Genomic DNA, 20,120 nt, shown 5'->3' with positions numbered 1-20,120 from the left:
AAGACTTTAACTGCGATCCATCATCTTACAGTAAACAGAACGTACCACGTTAAACACAGAATCTAAGGCTGAGGAAATATTTGGCCACCTCTGGCTGTTTAAAATTACACCAGCAGATCATATATGTATAAAGTTGGAGAACAGACATTCTTTAATATTATATGCAACCAAAGTTCAGTGTGATCAAAGACAGACCTGTCAGAACAGTTTCCATAATGCTGTAAAGAGTCTTAGTGTAAAAATAGGGATATTTTAAAGCAAGAGAGGGCTGTAAACATAATATTAAATTCTGGTTGTCTATTAAATAAAAAAGTTAATAGAATGCCAATAGTTGGACCTCTTCCTGTTGATACATATAAAAATTCTGCAAACTGATGTTCATGTGCCTTTTAAGTTTAGGATCACTTAATTTCAGAGTAACTGATCATATTATCAGTATCACATTATCAAAGGTGTCTCAAGGATCTCACAACATTAATAGCTGTCTGGTTCATAATTAGTTTTATCAGCTGTAAAAATAGCTACACCATTGAGTCAACACATCAGAGGAAACCAACTGGTGAAGCAAATATTAGTGCATGTCAAATATTAGAGCAGGTGCCTTGCGTTCAGGGAAGTAACCTGTATTTGCTGCACAACAAGTCAATGTAAACACTAACTGTCTTTCTCTACTGTAATGTGCGACTGCCAAGGTATTGGAATTCTATTACAAAAAGGGACCATATATTGTGGGGAATCTTGCGTGGTAAATTTTTATATTTTGGTCCAGAAACATCACAGTGTGAATGTAATTTGACGGTGCACCATATGTTTTTCATATTGTAAGATCTCTTACAGGTTTAACACAAAACCAGTCAGGCAAACCTTATATGGCAAAAACTTTAACACTAAATGTGACTATATTTATATGTTTGTCTTAAGCTGTTTCAGTTTTTAGAAATAAAGCTTTGTATTTCATATGTAACCTTATGCTGAATGTTTGTTTTTAGTATGTATAATGCTGTAACATCATGTTCTCTTTTGATATAGAAATGACTACATTTTAGCATTTGGTAATATAGAAATTACAATGAACATTGTCATTTTTAATATGCAATTACATTTCGTATGTAATTACAAGCAGAAGTAGTACACACCATTCAACAACAACAACAACAACAACAACAACATGCTTGATTTGTTTTGCACCTCTTAATAATGGGAGTATCTAAAGCAGCCAAACCCGTTTATTATAGGGATGTTTCAGTGTATTTGACCTCACCCAAAAGACTTTTTGTAAATGAATACATTTCTGCAAATGGTTTAAAATAAAAAATATGTTTAAAAGATTTAGTTGGAACAATAATATGGAATGAAATAATATAAACCATAGACCACCTTGACAGGTGATTGGGTGTTACCTCCAGGTTCATTTACAGAGAATAGAAAAATATTTTTTATAATATCAGCTGATAATAAATTATTGTAATTTGAATTGTTTAATTGAAAATGTATCAATCATTTAGTAAATTGATTACTTTTTAAAAATTATTTTAAACCTGCTTATTGATGTGTTTGGACATCTACCTGATTTATCAATATCCAAAATCCATACATGTTGATGTATGATCAGTGAGACAGCTGGAGTCAGCAATGTTGTAGCATCACTGTAAAAGTGCATTAATGATGCTCACTGGTTATGAGCTGATGGTTGTTGTTCTTTATGTGTCTCCACACTGTCTGTGTGATGAAGCTTGTGGACGCAGGAGCAGCGCTGCATTTGGAGTCAGACCACAGGACAGTAGCGTCTGGGTGTCATCACTGTAGCACCGTTGTGGAAATGCACTAATGATGTCATATAGTGCAGCACCCGGTCCTCTGTCAAAAGAGATTGGCTCAAATTATTGTCTGTAAGCTTACTCGAAAAGGATGACAACCTGTATAATATTTCTGCTCATAAATATAGACACCATACTTAAAATTTGGGCAAAACGGTATTAAAGGAATAGTTCACCCAAAAATGAATATTTGCTGTAAATGTATTCATCCTCAGGCCTTCCAAGATGTAGATTAGGTTTTTTTTCATTGGAACAGATTTGGAGAAATTAAGCATTACATCACTTGCTCACCAATGGATCCTCTGCAGTGAATGGGTGCCGTCAGATTGACAGTTAAACAGCTGATAAAAACATCACAATAATCCACAAGTAGTCCACATGACTCCAGTCCATCAATTAATATCTTGTGAAGTGAAAAACTGTTTACAAGCAAAAACAGTTCTAAACAAATATGTCTGGATTTTGATGTGAGATGACAACAGGGGATGGATTACAGGAGGAAGCATTACTATGGATTATGGACTCATATTTTGACCAGAATTGACGATTTAAAGTTAAAACGTCTTAATAATGGATTTGTTTCTTAAAAACATGCAATTTTTCACTTCACAAGATGTTAATTGATGGACTGCAGTTGTGTGGATTACTTGTGGATGTTTTTATCAGCTGTTTGGACTCTATTTCTGACGGCACCCATTCACTGCAGAGGATCTATTGATGAGCAAGTGATGTAATGTTACAAATCTGATTAAATCTGTCCACATCTGTTCCGATGAAAAAGCAAACTCTAAATCTTGGAAGGCCAAAGGATGAGTAAATTTGTAGAAATTGTTTTAGTTTTGAATTATTTTATAACATTTTTATTTATGCATTTCAGTATTTAATTAATTAAAAGTATATTTATAACCTGCATTTCTCTTGGTTCGTGAGTTTATTATATTAGATGTATTTTGGGAATACATGTAATGCTGTTTTGTGTTTTTTTTAAATGTTTTTACGCATTTTAGGAGGCAGCATAAATAAGTTGCCTACATATGGAGCATGTCTGATCTCTTAAAATGCTCCCTAGAGTGGCAGATCTCTTAATTTTGAAACTGTGTTTGAGTATCAATTTTGAAAGCTTGTAGTCGTATCTCAAACCTTTTCAGGTCCAAGTAGTGACGGAGATCTCCAATGGTCTCCGTGAAGTACATTCTCATGATAAATGTCTCCATGCCATCCTCAGACTTCAGTCGTAGTGTGGTGACTTGTGCTGATAGTGAAGAGTCTGTCTCACTGAATCACACCACATGGGTGGGGAAAGTTAATTATTCAAGTCAGGAACTCTAATCAACTTTCATGCTGTCTATCAAAGCTCTTCTGTTTGGTCATAACTTTAAGATAATTAGGTTTTTGATACCATTCTCTCAAGGCCTGCAGGGTAGATGTTTCCACAGTAGTCACCGAGTGACTTTTGGCACCATCAGGAAAGCCCTTAACAAAACGGAAATTCAGTTCAGTGGGAAATGTGACTGAACGACCCTAAACGGGACTGACTGAAACATGACTACACTGACCAGAAGATGAGCCTTGATTGAGTCACGTATACTAATCACTTTGCCTTCCTTCACCACAGTCTCTGGGAGCTTCCGCAAGAACTGTTCCATGGACAGCTTTTTGCCTAAATGCCACAGAATGTCAATTTAAATTCCATTTTTTTATGTAATAGAGTAACTGTGAATCATACCAAAATCATGTTCAAACCTGGTATCTGACTCTGTTTTGGCGCTGTGGAGCTGGTCTGCTCAGAACTGTCCACCGAATGCCTTCCTGCTCCTTCTATAGTTTGCCCTCTTCCAGGAAACTCGGTCCCTGGTCGCCTAACTATGAACTCATCGTCCCGTTTGTCACTAACCTATTTTTGTGGTTCAAGATCATACATAACAGTTAAAGAATGATAACTATAACTATATATAGCATCCTTCCTTAATTTAAGTCGATGGGATTTTTCACACGCCACATAAAATCCCTAAGTATTTTAACAATAATTTAATTATTAATAATTAGAGGTATAATGCAAGTGACATGGCAAAGTTGAACACTTGCACTACACTGTTCAAAAGTTTAGGGTCAGTACAATTTAAAAAAAAATGTTTAAAGCAAAGATGCCTTAAAGCAGCACTATGTAACTTTTTCTGTGTTCAAAATTTATATAATGAGCGAGTACATCATGAATTCATCTTCCAAACCGCGTTTTTGTCTTATTCCGAATCACTACGGTTACGGTACACTTATAATAAGTACTTATATTTGGACTAGTATAGCCTGGTCGGGTCGTCACCGCTGCGGAGTAACACATACCTGCGTGAATCGCCATAGGCATAAAGTTAGAGAAGTAGCTCCGGTTGGAATGTTCTTCCGCGGGATGTGTGCAGTTCTGTTTATTAACCGCTAGAGCGCCAAAACTTACATAGTGCTGCTTTAAATTGATTGAAAGTGGCAGTAAAGACATTTATAATGTACAAAAGATTTTTACTTCAAACAAATGCTGTTCTTTTGAATTTTCTATTCATCAAAAAATCCTGAAAAAAATGTATCACAGTTTCCACAAAAATTGTTTTCAGTATTAATAATAATACATGTTTCTTGACCAAATCAGCATATTAGAATGATTTCTGAAGGATCATGTGACACCAAAGACTGGACTAATCACAAGAATAAACATTTTTTATGGTTATTATATATATTAATATTACTGTTTTTACTGTATTTTTAGATCAAATAAATGCATCCTTTATGAGCATAAGAAACTTTCAAAAACATATCAGAATATTATCAACCCAAACTTTTGAACTTTTGTGTAGGGTTAGGGATTTGATAAATCCATAACCCTAAATATGAGCAACAGTATTCGTAGTGAAGATATTAATGATGAAAAGTGCATTCATTCACAGTCCACACCTGGAAGGGCACACCATTAGGAAACCTTTCCTGAAGCTCAGAAGGAAAAAACCCATCCATCAAGTCCTGCATGAATTCCTACAACAAGAAGGTAAATCTTACAAGCAATGATAAATCTGATGATTCATCTAAAGTAAATGGAAGCTGGCTGTGGAAAATGTATGCTATTTATGTAGTCAAATTAAGTGATGTAAGTCCAAAGCAGGAAAACAACTGAACCTGTGTGCGTGGGTCTTGATAGGAGCGGAATGGACCACTGAACATGACAATGCCGTTTTTGTAGAGCCAAAGAGGTATGGAAGACTGCTGGGTAAGTTTGGCCCCACCAGGGACAGCGGTCACATGGGACTCCCCTTCCCCTGCTACGATGTTCAGTTCCTGGATGTTCTGCAGGACCAGGTCATAGTTCATTCTGAAACTCTTGCGTGCATTAGTTGCTTCAGGAAGATGGCTGCTGGCCTGCTTATCATGTTCTTCATAACTTCCAACCCAGACCATCCCATAATCATTCAGAAACTTCTGTGTGGATGGGAAAATGCCATTCTGGTGAGTTTCCAATAACTATTTTGTTGTAATTATACAGGAATGACCCCTGGTTTGTTTTCTGCATACCATTACAAACATCTAAGTATGTAACCGGTTGAAAGAAAACAATCACACAAAGCTGCTCACCTCCATTTCCCACACTTGGTTTTGAAGCTTGAGGCACAATTTAACCAGTTCTTCGTCTTGGTTCTCATTACTTGTAGATTTCTCTAAAGAAAACACATTTGTTTAGTCGAGCTTTTATATGACTACTTAACTGGTTGAAAAAGCATTAGCAAAAACTAGTACTGTAGTGTAAGCCTGTATGTCTGGGTCATATTTCACCCTCAAATAATCCATTCACACCTGTAATAATGTCCAGATGTTTTGGGTTTGTTTATGATTTTTGTTACTTTACTTGACGAGCCTCATTAAATTATAACTGTAACATTGATGAGAATCGTACATGGCTTTTTAAAAATTCAAATTAGCATAGATTACAACAATAAATACTTTATATTAATAATTATAGAATTTTATTTTATTTATTAGAATCAGCTTAGATAAATGCTTAATGAAAATGAAATTAAATGATTAAAATCAGAACAGATTACAATAATAAATACTTGAAATGTGTATTATATTAGATAAATGCATAAATACTGAAAATTCAACACTCAAAATAAGCATAGATTACAACAATAAATACTTTGAATGATATTAATAACTTCTATTTTATTTGAGTATTTATTCAAATCGGCATAGATCCAGTAAATGCTTAGATACATACTGAAAAAAATGCAACTTAGTTATATTGTTATATAACACTAAATACTTCAAATGTATATTATATTACATTATAAATTGTCGTTTTAAATAATATATAAATATCTTTTTCTCATTACAATTATGGGAATTTAAAAGGGATTGAACCTAATAATAACAAAGTGTTTTTATACAGTCTATGGTTTTAAGTGTTTTAGTGTCTTACTGTAGGCTCTAGAATGCTAACTCATTCGTTCTGCAATTTTAACTCCTGTTTGTTTAAGAAATAATAATTACCTTTTGCCTCTTGCAAAAGATTCCGTTTCTCTTCCAGAACTGCTATTCTTCTTGCCTTGAGCAGGAAATGGAAGGAAATTAAGAGCTAATACCACAAGAAGACACCTGAAAACATTATTATCAGCCGTGCATCCGGAGACATCTGACGTAACACTGATGATTGTAAACATACAAACATGGATACTTAGGCTGTACAGCAAAACAGATTCAGGACAGTGAGACAACAAGAATGAAGGAAGTGTCTTACCTTATGCTCAATATCCACAGCCTGAGTTTTCACCTTTCTCTCAAGCTGAACGATCTTCTGCATCATACTTGACATAAGTTCAAAATCACTCGGCGGAGCTGTGACATGTTTAGAGAAGATTTGTGAGACATCATATTTAAAGTTTCGATAAAAACACATTTAGTTTAACTGGTCAATTCAGTCATGGTACCTTTTTTCGCCGCCGCCTTTTGCATGACCTTTGATCTTACAGTGGAAAGATTGTCTGTGATGTGTGCTACTGGCTGGTTTTGTGGAAAAATATCTCTGAATAATTTAGCTTCATAGTCTGAAAAAATCCAAATTGATACATTTAAGTGATTTATAAGATCCATTGATGTATTGTTTTCTCTGTGCGTTTTCGATTTTCTAATTTTATCTCCCATATGCTTTTATATTCCATCACTGGCATGGAAACCTGCCATCTATGTTATCTGTAGAGGATGGCATTAGAAAAGCAGTTCAAACTCTTCCCGACTCTTGACATTTTATTCGCTTGTTAGGACAGATGAGAAAACTGTAAAATGTCTGTAAGTCTTACCATTGTCTGACCTTTCTTTGTAAGGCTTTCTTTCCCTAGATCACAAAAACAGATATGACATTTGATTATTTCAAATACGGTCTAGAGTCTAGGTCATTCTTGTAATGCAGTACCTTTGAATTCTATAACTTTGGGGGGGGGGGCGGGGGCACATTTAAAGGTACACTGTGAAGAAATGTAAAGTCACTTTTTGTAAACGCAAAATTCTTGTCCCGTCCTCGCAGGTGAAACGCCATCTAAAGCACACCGCCCTGCCTTTGCCAGAACACACACAGTCCAACTGACTCAACAGACTACCTGCATGAAGATGAGTGACGGCGTTGAGGTATTTTACAAATATTGTTCAAATATTGTGTTTATCATGCATAAATGGCATGTGTACTGTACACTTGTTTCAGTGTTAAGCTAATAGTTAGATGGCTGGCTGTAATTTGCGAGTGAGTTTAGCTATCTTCAATCTCGCTCACTAGTAAACACAAATTACGTGTCATCATAAAAATGTAACTACAATGGCTAGTCATCTGTCGAGTTACAGATGACAGGCAGTGTTGGGGAAAGTTACTTTTAAAAGTAATGCATTACAATATTGCATTACTCCCTAAAAAAGTAACTAATTACGTTACTTGGTTACTTTTTATGGAAAGTAATGCGTTGTGTTACTTTTCCGTTACTTTTTACATCTGGACAGGGCTTGCTTGTTTGTTTTTAAAATAAAAAAGTTATATTTTTGGCAAATATAAAAGCCTTTTCACACCAAAAGTGAAATGAATCAGCCTCAGGCTGAAGGGGAAGTAAAATTCCGTCCGTACAGTAGAATGCAGAAGAAGAAATTTCAACACACTTCAGCAATAAAAAAGACACACAAATGTTTGTCTAGAGTAATTTTTGCTTATTAGTACGGTTGAACTGAATCATCGAAGACATTGGTTAATAGAATGGGATTAAATACATAAAGGATATTTGTGTTGTTCAACATTTAATTATTGCAGGTTTGCGTCATATTCTGAGTTGCATTATTTTTATTCATTTTGAGGAAAACTGAACCTGTCTTGTATTTTTTTAGATGAATTAATGCATATTCATATTTATTTTAGAACTACAGTAACATCTGATTTCTCTCAACATGGGGACAGGAGAGCTGTCGATCAATAAATTGGAAAAAAAAGTAACTTGCGTTACTTATTTGAAAAAGTAACTCTGATATTCTCTTGTAAATTAAAAAGTAATGCGTTACTTTACTAGTTACTTGAAAAAAGTAATCTGATTACGTAACTCGCGGTACTTGTAATGCGTTACCCCCAACACTGATGACAGGTAATGGCAGACAATAAAGTCCAGCCCTCACCTGCGCCATGCATCGTTATGGGCTGAGGGCGGCACAACCACTGGCCAAAGTTTGCAGCCCAGAAACATCCCGAGCACCGCGATGCAAGAACAAAATAAGGAAATACAGGGTAGTGTCTCTGTAACCGCAAATACCGAATGCTTCTTATAGCTCACACAGCAGGGTAGATTATACAACAATTATTGTAATTTTAGGTTATTGTAATTTTAACATTTTAGGTCAAGTTGTTTCAAACCTGTATGAATTTCTTCTGCTGAACACAAAAGAAAATATTTTGAAGAATGTTGACAACCGAACAGGTCTATGGGGACCAACAGCTGCTTGGTTACATGCATTCTTCAAAACATCTTCTTTTATGTTCAACAGAAGAAGGAAATTCATGCAGGTTTGAAACGACTTCAGGGTGAATAAATGATGACAATGTTCATTTTTGGGTGTATTTTGATAAAAAGCTACAGCAGACTTTCACCGATCTGCTCTGGTCAAGCTCAGCTACTTTGACCTCTATTAATAATAACTTGATTATTTACACAATTTCAAGAACAGGATGGAACATAACATGAATGTCCGGTTAAAGGTTCATTTAAATTGGTAATCATCTTTTGATCAAATCTTGAAAATATCATGCAGATTTCTGTGATTTTATGGGAAGGGTGGGATGTTTTAAATTCATTGCTAATGCATGTTTTCATCACCAAACATTACGTCACTTTCTAGATGATTGTTATGTTTGACCAAAATCCAATATATGATTGTATTTGTATTTGTCACTCCTAGTATTTGTATTATAATTTTTACATTAGATATTATCAGCATCTGGACCACAATACACTCGAAAAATAGGAGACAATATTAGTTCTGAATTAAGTTATGAATGTGGTACTGGATATGGTATTCTGAAAAAAGGAACACACATTTAGAGGTTAGAGTGTCATTTCTAGCACAGTTGGATTACATATCAAATAATTTCATGGTTTCAAGTGTCAGTGTCACAGCTTTTCAAAAAAGATGCTTATGCTTTAGTATTTTTCGGTATTTAACATTCACTGCTGCATTTTGTTGGAACTGAACGTACCCATCACTCTGTATGTCTGGTAGAGGAGCTCGTTTGTTCTTCCTCAGCGTGGACAGCGGTGAGCTCATGTTTCCAACAGCAGAACGTTATTTAGAATGCAGAAAAGTAGCTGCACGCACTTCAAACCCCAAGGATATAACTCTTCCTTTGCTATCCCAAGCACACGATATTCAGAAAAGCAATATTTTGACCTGAAAAATTAGCTGAGCTATTTAGTTTGGAAATGTTCATGAAAGGCATACAGCATATCTGTGTTTAACTAAGTTAGTTCTCAGTCCTGGGATGTTTGTTTGAGCGGTTGTCATTGGTAACGAGAAAGCTCCGCTTGTTGAGAGCTGTGGCTGTGCTGTGCTGTGGCTGTGCTGTGGCTGTGGCTGTGGCTGTGCTGTGGCTGTGCTGTGGCTGTGGCTCCGCTCGGCGGCGCTGCGGATCCGTCTGTGATGAAGGCGAGATCGGGACGTGTCACACCATCAGTTTAGACCCCCCGCTGTAGTCCTTGATTTTGTCCTAAGGAAGGAAGAAAGATAATCTGAGCTATTGTGTGGTTGTTTATATGTATGTTTTTAATTATTATTATTATTATTATTTTATTTTATTGATTTTTTTTCGTTCTCTCTTCTCTGAAATGCTGTCTTACATATTAAGATTGATCTTCTTTCTTGTGTATGTGGACTTAATTGTTCAAATGCATTGTAATGTTCAATCATTTCTTCAATAATAATAATAAAAAATCAGTTTAGACCAATTCAGTTTAAAACAGATACATATGGAAATGATGGTGCTATGTCTAAGCTTGAAACGCGTAGTGCGGGAATGCGCTAACTAACTAACTAACAAAATAAATGCAGTGCAAAATAGTGCATTGTTAACCAAATCTACATAAAAAAATCGTCTTAACAAAACAACAACAGCTATATTTTAATTTGTAGCCATTTGAATAAATAACTAGTGGTATGCCACACTGACGCAGTGGGGACACAGCTTTCGCAAAATTAGTCGGTTTTCCTGTAATTGTACTTTTTTGCCCGAACGCTGTTTCAACGTATTTTTCTGATCCCTAAAACGATGTCAAAATTAATACCTAAAGAAAATTGTATTATATTCAAATACCAGACACGGAATCTGGTATACTTAGTTATATTTGGCAGTGGCTATTTACACCTAGTACAAATAATTACTCCATATATGATTATAATAACCAGTGTTGGGGAAAGTAACTTTTAAATGTAATGCATTACAATATTGCGTTACTCCATAAAAAGTAACTAATTACGTTACTTAGTTACTTTTTATGGAAAGTAATGCGTTGCGTTACTTTTGCGTTTCTTTTTACATCTGGACAGGGCTTGCTTGTTTGTTTTTAAAAATAAAAAAGTTATATTTTTGGCAAATATAAAAGCCTTTTCACACCAAAAGTGAAATGAATACGCCTCAGGCTGAAGGGAAAGTACAGTTACGTCCGTACAGTAGAATGCAGAAGAAGACATTTCAACACACTTCAGCAATAAAAAAGACACACAAATGTTTGTCTAGAGTAATTTTTGCTTATTAGTATTGTTGAACTGAATCATCGAAGACATTGGTTAAAAGAATGGGATTAAATACATAAAGGATATTTGTGTTGTTTAACATTTAATTATTGCAGGTTTGCGTTATATTCTGAGTTGCATTGTTTTTATTCGTTTTGAGGAATACTGAACCTGTCTTGTATTTTTTTTAGATGAATTAATGCATATTCATATTTAGTTTAGAACTACAGTAACATCTGATTTCTCTCAACATGGGGACAGGAGAGCTGTCGATCAATAAATTGGAAAAAAAAGGAACTTGCGTTACTTATTTGAAAAAGTAACTCAGATATTCTCTTGTAAATTAAAAAGTAATACGTTACTTTACTAGTTACTAGAAAAAAGTAATCTGATTACGTAACTCGCGTTACTTGTAACGCGTTACCCCAACACTGATAATAACTGATTTCCAAGAACGATGCATCAGTTATAGTGCATCAACGCCTTGCCTGTCAGTCAAGTAAACTGACTTGTGCTGTCACTGTTGTGAGCTACGTCGCCCCGCCCCCTTTTGCGTGCCCTGCGCGATGACGCCATCAGCGGCCGTCAGCGTCAGATAGACCTGACGAAAGCTCACGGAAGATGCAAAAGAAAAAGGACCCGCTGGTAAGTTTCAAGAAAAGACCGTTTTCCTTACTCCGAGACCCATTGCCGGCTTTATAGCGCTCAGAAATCCTCACTGCGAGGTTCAGACAAAGCCCCGTTTGTTTAGACGTTGTTCCACACTGCGCTCGGTGTGAATGTATGCCATGAAACACTGATAAAACATAATTAGAGACTCGCCGGCGTGATTTAAACATTAGCAGATAGCGCGTTGTCGCCGCTAGCGCTCGGCGCCCGTTTTCCTTACTCCGAGACCCATTGCCGGCTTTATAGCGCTCAGAAATCCTCACTGCGAGGTTCAGACAAAGCCCCGTTTGTTTAGACGTTGTTCCACACTGCGCTCGGTGTGAAAGTATGCCATGAAACACTGATAAAACATAATTAGAGACTCGCCGGCGTGATTTAAACATTAGCAGATAGCGCGTTGTCGCCGCTAGCGCTCGGCGAGCGACAGTCATTCAAATAACGTTAAAGCAACGGACACCGGCGTGAAAAGCGACGGGAGAAGCTTTAAGGTTAGACGTCATGTGTTTTGCTGTCAGTGTCCTCCCCAAAATAAGGAAATCTGTCAATACATTCAAAACCAAAGCAATAGTGAAATTAGGGAGTAAGGCGACTGATAGCATGTGTTTCAGTTTAAGGTTGTGATGCAATCCTGAAAGTTTTAGTTTGGTATTTTCACAAGTGGAATCAATTTTTTGATTTCCCACTACTGAGCAGCCAGTGCTCGGATGTTTGGTCCCTTGTTTACCTTGGTTTTGGAGAAAAAAGATTTTCTTTCTCTGTGGGAAGCTCTGTTCTTGTTTCAACAACACTCTTCTCAGAACAGACTTTCAGAGTCGACAATACCGCTTTTTGTTTTTGTTGAACTGTATGATCTCTAAGCCTGGATGTATTCCATTGTAAATGATAATCTTTCATTTGTTCTGAATTCAACTCTCACTTTGTAAACATTAAATTAACGTATTATTCCTTTTAATATGGTCACTAACACCCCAAACAGACCCCTTTCTCTGGATATATTTGTTTTATTCTCGTTTGTTGGCAATATCACCATTGTGCATACTTATTAGTAGGGCTGTGTCAATACTAGCATTTTTTCCCCTCAAAATATTGCATCAATGCTTAAAAACGATAACTCGCGCAAAAATGAAAATTGTCAATTTCATTCCAAACCTGTATGATTTTTTTTCTTTTTGTCTTTTTTTTTTTTTTAAGCAATTGTGCAGACAAATAGTTGAATCAGTGGTTTGAGTTGAGTCATTCAAATTGTTCAAAAGAACAAACCATTTGAGTAAAGAAGATTCTCAGGAATGATTGAACTTGTTTTATTCTGTTGAAACCCTTGAAAAAGTTATTCAAAATGTATTAGAATTTTAATAATTTAAGCTTGTTTTTTACCATGAAAATAGCCAAAAAAGCTGGCATGGCGTTAAAAAAAATAAAGAAACGAACAGTCTGCATTTGGGCTTTCATACTCATGAGTTGTGACAAAGAATAGTGCAGAACATGTCTATGGCGCAGTCTTTAGGCATTCACAATGTTGGTTAATTTGTCTAAAATGTCTTATTTATTGATAGCATTGCAAATATTGTAAATAGTCAGTGTAATACCTAGGCCTGGGCGATAAAACGGTATCAATATTTAGCGACGGTACACCTTCAATAACGATATAAAAATGTTCGATGTAGTGCACGATATAGGCACGTGCTATGAGTGACGCAGACGGCACACAAACACGAACACATAATGAATTGAGTGCTGTGCCTGCCTGTGATGAGGAGATTGTGAATAAAAAATGAATATTAGTCGAAATTAAAATAAACATTTGCATTTGAATGTTAGAAGTGCGTCAGGGAGCGTCATCAGGGGCGCGCGAGATGCAGTGATGTAAGTGACGTTGTTGCATTTGAATGTTTTGTTAGTCTAGCCCACGAGATGCGCCGCTGCTGTGTTATGCATTCAAAATATTAGAGAAATATAGAAGCTCAATGCGGAGAAGATCTTGATTAGGTGAAAACTGAAACCAAGCCATTCACACAGATGCATATTCAGCACATTTTTAGACGGACAAATATGACTGCTGCACTCACTAGGGTTGGATACCGAAACCCGGTGCCAATATGGAAAGCAGATTTCGGTACCTCATTTCGGTGCCACTTAAATGCTTGAGCGATCGATTGAAATATTTGTTCTCCGAAACGGACGTAAGAATCACCGGCACCGCACGTGAAAAATAATTTCACGAAAGCAAGTCGGAAAGGGAAATGAGAGCATCCGAGGAGCACATGAATGCAGTAATTACACTTGCTCTGTTGGCAGCAGGTAGATACCGCTAGCTAGGGTGACCATACGTCCTCTTTTCCCTGCACATGTCCTCTTTTTGGACCTACAAAAATGTGTCTGGCCGGGATTTCTTAATTGCCCAAAATGTCCGGGATTCGGCTGTTTTCTTAATCCCACTGCCGCTGAATCTCTGACCATTGCCGGCTGCTCCCGCGATTTTTGTGTCCAATCCTTTAAACATTCTAATATTGTGTATAATTTTTGCGCATCAGGGAGCCGCTCTCAGGATGTGGTGTATTTAAATATTTTTGAATGAGCTTTTGCGCTGTTTATTTTCACTCTGTGTAAAGGTTTGAAATATTGCATAAATTACATTTGACTGAAATGCTTGTATTGAAACATTTTGCATTCTACCTATGATAAAACTTTCATGGTCTTCTACATTAACTGTTCTCTCCTGGTGGAATGACCTGCCCAACTCAATCCAAGCAGCTGAGTACTTAATATTTTCAAGAAACAGCTGAAAACGCATCTCTTTCATCTACATTTGATCCTCTAACTCTAGCACTCTTTATTATATTGCTAATTCAATTTTATCTTCTATTATTTTTTTAACTTGACCCTCTAACATTTGCACTCTATTCTATTTCTATTCTAACTACTTGTTTTATTTATAAAGAAAGAAAAGCCTCTTAACACTAGCATTCTCTATTCTTTCTACTTATTTTCATTTTATTTATTATAAATAATGACCTTCTAACACTTGCATTATCTATTCTTTCTACTTGTTTTCTTTTTATTTATTATAAAAAAAAAACAGGCTACTTATACTGTTAGGCGGAGCCCTACCCACGAACCCACCCCCTACTGTCCTCTTTTTGAAAAACTAAAATATGGTCACCCTATTAAAGCTAAACTTCACTTGTAATGACTTGCAATGAGAAGCATTTCTAAACCTGCTGTCCAACAAAAGAGAACACTATAAAGTTTTTACTCCACAACTGCTTCCTTTTGTGATCTGATGTGGCTTCTTGTCACAGAATGAGGCAGAAAATATGTTCTATACTGTAAAAAACATATGGTAAAAAGACTGTTGATTAGCAATGGATTATAAATATACTTAATTATGATGAAAATACCAAAGATGGCTTGAATAACACAGATAAACTATACATTGTCGCAGTCGAGCGTTTATTGTCTTTGTTTTATCATTCAAAATGTTTATATCTTCTGTTTACTCAGTTACAGTGATAGCAATGCCTTTATCCATATTAGCAAAGAGTATCCACCTTTTTCTTCAACGCGGAAGTAAGCCTATGGGTGAGACTTCCGGTTCATTAGCCGCTATAGGTAAATAACGAGGAGAATAACAACGTGCAGTAAACCGTAAAACTGTTTGCACTACAAACCAGTGTGTTCATAATTTCAGATAATACATTAAAATAATATAAGACACACCAACTTTCAATATCAAGCAGCAAAAGGAACTGTTTTGTTCAGCTAAAAATAGCTGGACGGAGTGGACGCAGATGAAACCGGAAGCCAGACCCATATATTTTCCAAATGGCTGCGCCCATTTTTACGACAAGAAAAAGGTGGATAGGGATTTCCTGAGTCCTATTACTTCTGTGATGCACTTGTGGAGTTTCTGCACGAGGGCGCCCTCTGGCGTCCAGTACGAATGAAACGGACATTAAATGTGTTTATAGCGCTCAATAATGGCCAATCCATCCTATTTTGGGTATTTAAAAAAAAAAAAATTTAAGTATCGGTTCAGGCACCGGTACCGTTTTAAAAGTATCGATTTGGCACCGGTATCGTAAAAAACCCAAACGATACCCAAACCTAGCACTCGCGTCTCACACAAGAGATGTAGCCATGCAAAGTTAAAACAGTTTAAGCTTTTAGAAAACACGTCGCGAATTTGTGGAGGTTGATTCCTTTTCACTGCATCTCTTATGTTTTTAAAAGCAATCTGCGTGATGGGCAATTCGGCTCTTTGTATTAATCAATGCATAAATACATGCTGTTTTGTTCATAATTGTTTATGCAATTTACGAAATTATATTTGATTTATATGAGTTAATTTAGACGTAATGCAGGTTTTTTATAGACATTTATTTCCTTGCGTTGACAATTTAAATGTGCTGCATTATTTTGCTCATTGTGCCCTCCTGTGACCTCGGGAGACAAGACAAAAGTTTCCTTCAGACCAATTTAATCTGCATATAAAGCATTAGAATTTAGATATTTGTTTAATTTTTATTGTGTGTTTGACTGTTATATCGTTGATACATTTTTTAGCTATATCGCCCAGCCCTGGTAATACCAGTGTAACACAGTCTGTTCAGCTTTGTACTTGAGAGAAACAAATTCTTTGCACTATGTCCCTCTCTCTCTTGCTGTCATAGATACATGTACAACATTTTATTCACAAACAGAATGACTCAGATTATTGAAATATACTGAGCAACAATGCGAAATGCCCTTCAACCCAGAGCAGGGGATAAAGGTGGAGGCGTTTTGACTTTTGACTATCAAAAGTTCAAAAATTTCCATAGACAAAGATGAAATCCAGGTGTGACCATTCAAAGAATTTTTTGTGCGTATTTGTGTTCTGGTTTGTTTAGGAGTATTGCGTAATGCTCAACTTGTCAGATGGAGAATGGAGAGTGAGGTTTGTTAAGGGCATGGCAGGGGCTGAGGATGCTTTTATCAGTGTTTTTAGTGAACTGCATTTTTCCTCCTTTTTGTGTGCTTAGTTTTTCTTAACACATTTGTTCATACCACATACGTAAGCTCCTACTCTAGAACTGTTTAAAAGGTAAAGAGAGGTTGATGGGGCAGAGTGCGGTTTCAACTCCGTGGAGGCTCTGCTAGAGTGAACATGGCCTTGTGCCTCTCAGTGGACTGCAGATGATCAGTCTCGATCATCTAATGGTGAGCGCTGAGAGAGCAGTTTGTTCTGTGTCTGTATGGCCTTGAACCTGCGCTTGGCCCAATTCTGTCAGCAGGAGAACCCGGCAGAGCTTGTAATTGAGACCCAGATAGGGGGGCCCGGGAGACACGAAAACAATTAAAGCTTGATTTAATTATTTATTTTCGATTTATGTCGCTGGCTGAGTGAGATGATAAATGGCTTATCTTGCTTTTGATATCACACTTCTTAGTAACCGATTTACATGTAACCGAAAACATGATGGAATTGTAGAGAAAAACTGTCAATCAAATTGCACATCTTAGTGATAATAGATTCAAGTCATATTACTGATAATGGTTGAGGACAATGAGAGATTTAACTATTATTAGATCTCTGAAAATGTTAAAGGTTCTTTCAACTAGGGTTGGGTAGCGTTTGGGTTTTTTTCGATACCGCAGCATTGTACAATGTACTTCAAAGTTATAATAACAACAATAATATTCTTTATAATAAAATAATTTATTTAAACATTGTTTTCAAGGAATATCATGTTTGTCCATGTTTTAACTTTGCCAAAAATAAAAGGAGTAGTAAATGTTAATTTAAAACATTTAAAAACATTAATTAAAATGTTAAAGTAAGATATAGATATACATAAGATGTACACCATTCTTTTTTTATTGTTATTTATTTTTTTAGAAGGGAGACTTCAATACTTTCATTAAAATGGTTTCAAGTTTGTTGTAATAAAGGATTTGTTCACTCAAATAACTTGTTCTTGTTCTTTTAAGAGTCATTGTTACTGATCAGAATTATTGTTTAATATATACCGTGATAACCGCGAAGCCGTGATCTTTTCTGAGACGATTATCTTACTGTGAAAATCTCATACCGTTACAACCCTATCTGATACTATACAATTGCTTTGTGTGAGGAACTAAGTTTAAGGCATTCATTTAATATTCTCCAATTCTCCAACAAGTCCAATTTGCATTTGTTTTCAAACTGAAAATTTAGCTTTGCCATCACAGGAATAAATTATATTTTAAAATGTATAACGTAGAAAGCAGATATATAATATAATAATATTACAGATATATAACATTGCAATAATATTTCACAATGTTACTGTCTTTACTGTATTTTTGATCAAATATTACAGCCTTGGTGAACATAAGAGACTTTCAGAAACATCTTACCAACTTTAAACTTTTGAACGGTAGTGTACAGCAGTAACGATACAGTTTTTCCCAGGTTAGACAGGTAAACGCTGTAATAATATTTTTTAGCCAGTGACAGCAGACTGATTCAGTTTCTGAGTATGGACGCAATTTATACATTATTTGTACAGTACAAAACTTAACCGTGGCACAATACTAATTTCGTAAATTGACCCGGATAGCTCAGAATAGCACTCATTCATTAGTATAAAGAGTCTGTTCAGAGAGAGGTGACAACGTGGGATTGGCTCATCCAGGTTTAAGCTGTTGCCACTCTTAATTATGGGAATCCGCTCAGGGTCAGACACGCTAGATCTTCGATAAGATACTTTCTTTTGTCTTTACGCTGGAGTGATAGTGCAGGAAGAATACGGTGTAACACTTCAAGATGCTAAACTGATGTATGGGGCACTGTAAGATTCATGCTGGATCTGATGCGTAACATGATACAGACTACAAAAGGTAGCCCCAATTTTCTATTTCTCTGTAGCTTTCTTCTGTCTTTTTCTCTCTGTCGTCTTTCAAGAAGGGCATCACTCTGAATGATACCCGCCAATGACATCCATCCTGAGAGTAACTCAGCTCATTCTCATTCTCAGCCTATAGCCTATTGTCTGTCTGGTATGTTTTGCGGCCGTGTCCTGAAATCTAGTCACAGCAGGATTTTGTTTATATTTGCATGTTGTGCCTAAAAATTTAAAGAACTATCTGGAATGATTTGTTCTTTCCATTGTAACCTAGTTTGTTTAAAGCATAGCATTCTAATATAAAGTCTCTGAGCATTTAACCTTGGGTAATTCTGAATGACCCAAGAATATATCTACATTTCATTAACTCATTAACATTTAATTTACCAGTAACAAGTTACAGTAAACATAAACCATTGGCCAAAACTTCCTAAAATTGGAAAACAAACTGACAGTCTGAAAGTAGTTCCTGGCCACTATTAAAATTATTACTTTTGCTTATACTTTAGAAGAGCTTTGCTACTTTCTAAAAATCCCATAGACTCACACTACCTTTAAAAAAAGTTTAGGGTCAGTAAGATGCTTACATGTTTTTTTTAAAGAAGTGTCTTATGCTCACGATAGAATATATTTGAATATTGAAAAGTATTCATAAAAAATCGTATTGACCCCGCACATTTGAACTGTACATTGAATTGGTCTGTCTTTTGACTTGAGTCAGCAAGTAACCACCCAGAACACCTTAGCAACCACCTGCGACAAGAAGGATCTCTCACATTTTCTTAAGAAAATTTGAAAATGTAGTTTATTTAGCCTATGTTTTTCATCTCTGTATGCTTGTTTATAGGTTTGATTGGCAGATGGTGTTGAAAAAAATCATTGAAAGATTTATTGCTAGCTGACCAGATCAATATCCAGCAAAGCAATTGGGATAGGATATTGCATGGATTTTCATCTTGTGCTCTTTGAGACTTAACCTGATGTTCATGACCATCTAGAGTTTAATGTCATTCTGTTCCCTAATGCTTTCCAATCCATCTGCTGGGCTCCATTATTACTTTTGGACGATCTTCTTCCAGTCAGACTGAGGCACAGCCGTGGATTGCGCTAATACATTTTTTGTAGCTGAAAGTAAGTCTATGCAAATTGAGAAGGTGTCAGATGATTTTACAGGAGCTACTTTGCCTAGATGTGTTTGTTGTTTCCCTGTACAGCATTGAATGGGTCAAAGTTCCTTCTGGGTCTGTAATCCTTTTGTACAATTGCACTCATGTTTTGTTTTTATGAGGAGAGATTAGTAATCTTTGATTGGGATTACCTCCAAAGTTGGAACCTTTTTAAATTGCATGGGTTATTAAATTTAGCCAGGATGCTAACATCCTCCTCTGTTGATGTTTTGTTTTAATCTGTTTAAAATAAGTTTATTTTTTATCTTTTCTTTTTTCAGCTTTCCGAGTGTCAACCCCACTGTGAAAATGAGACCATG

The 20,120-nt window shown here is 36.0% G+C and overlaps 2 protein-coding genes and 1 long non-coding RNA gene across 3 annotated transcripts in view; 2 read left to right on the top strand and 1 right to left on the bottom strand.

The window, feature by feature from the left end:
• Positions 1-1,626: 1,626 nt before the first annotated feature.
• Positions 1,627-9,638, bottom strand: LOC107592913 (UBX domain-containing protein 11-like). Its single transcript, XM_016282493.1, has 13 exons — positions 9,571-9,638; positions 7,151-7,185; positions 6,782-6,898; positions 6,592-6,689; positions 6,345-6,399; positions 5,430-5,512; positions 4,977-5,276; positions 4,758-4,835; positions 3,561-3,711; positions 3,374-3,477; positions 3,217-3,290; positions 2,958-3,092; positions 1,627-1,857 (listed from the first exon to the last, which is right to left on the bottom strand). Exons 1-13 carry the CDS (start codon positions 9,636-9,638, stop codon positions 1,701-1,703), a joined length of 1,455 nt encoding a protein of 484 aa, XP_016137979.1. The 3' UTR covers positions 1,627-1,700.
• Positions 9,639-11,694: 2,056 nt separating this feature from the next.
• Positions 11,695-20,120, top strand: part of LOC107592020 (calcium-transporting ATPase type 2C member 1) — a 45,046-nt gene continuing 36,620 nt past the window's right edge. Inside the window, exon 1 of the mRNA XM_016281367.1 lies at positions 11,695-11,744. Within this exon, the coding sequence (XP_016136853.1) occupies positions 11,721-11,744 (24 nt within the window). The 5' untranslated portion in view covers positions 11,695-11,720. The remainder of the gene's footprint in view (positions 11,745-20,120) is intronic.
• Positions 18,464-20,118, top strand: LOC107592041 (uncharacterized). Its single transcript, XR_001609939.1, has 3 exons — positions 18,464-18,629; positions 19,714-19,765; positions 20,082-20,118. It is a non-coding gene; the product is annotated as an uncharacterized lncRNA (long non-coding RNA).

This window comes from Sinocyclocheilus grahami, unplaced genomic scaffold, assembly GCF_001515645.1.
Source record: "Sinocyclocheilus grahami isolate Dianchi unplaced genomic scaffold, SAMN03320097.WGS_v1.1 scaffold9.1, whole genome shotgun sequence".
NCBI lineage: Eukaryota > Metazoa > Chordata > Actinopteri > Cypriniformes > Cyprinidae > Sinocyclocheilus > Sinocyclocheilus grahami.
The sequence above is the reverse complement of the archived record's forward strand: the minus strand, read 5'-3'. Positions and strand labels throughout refer to the sequence as shown.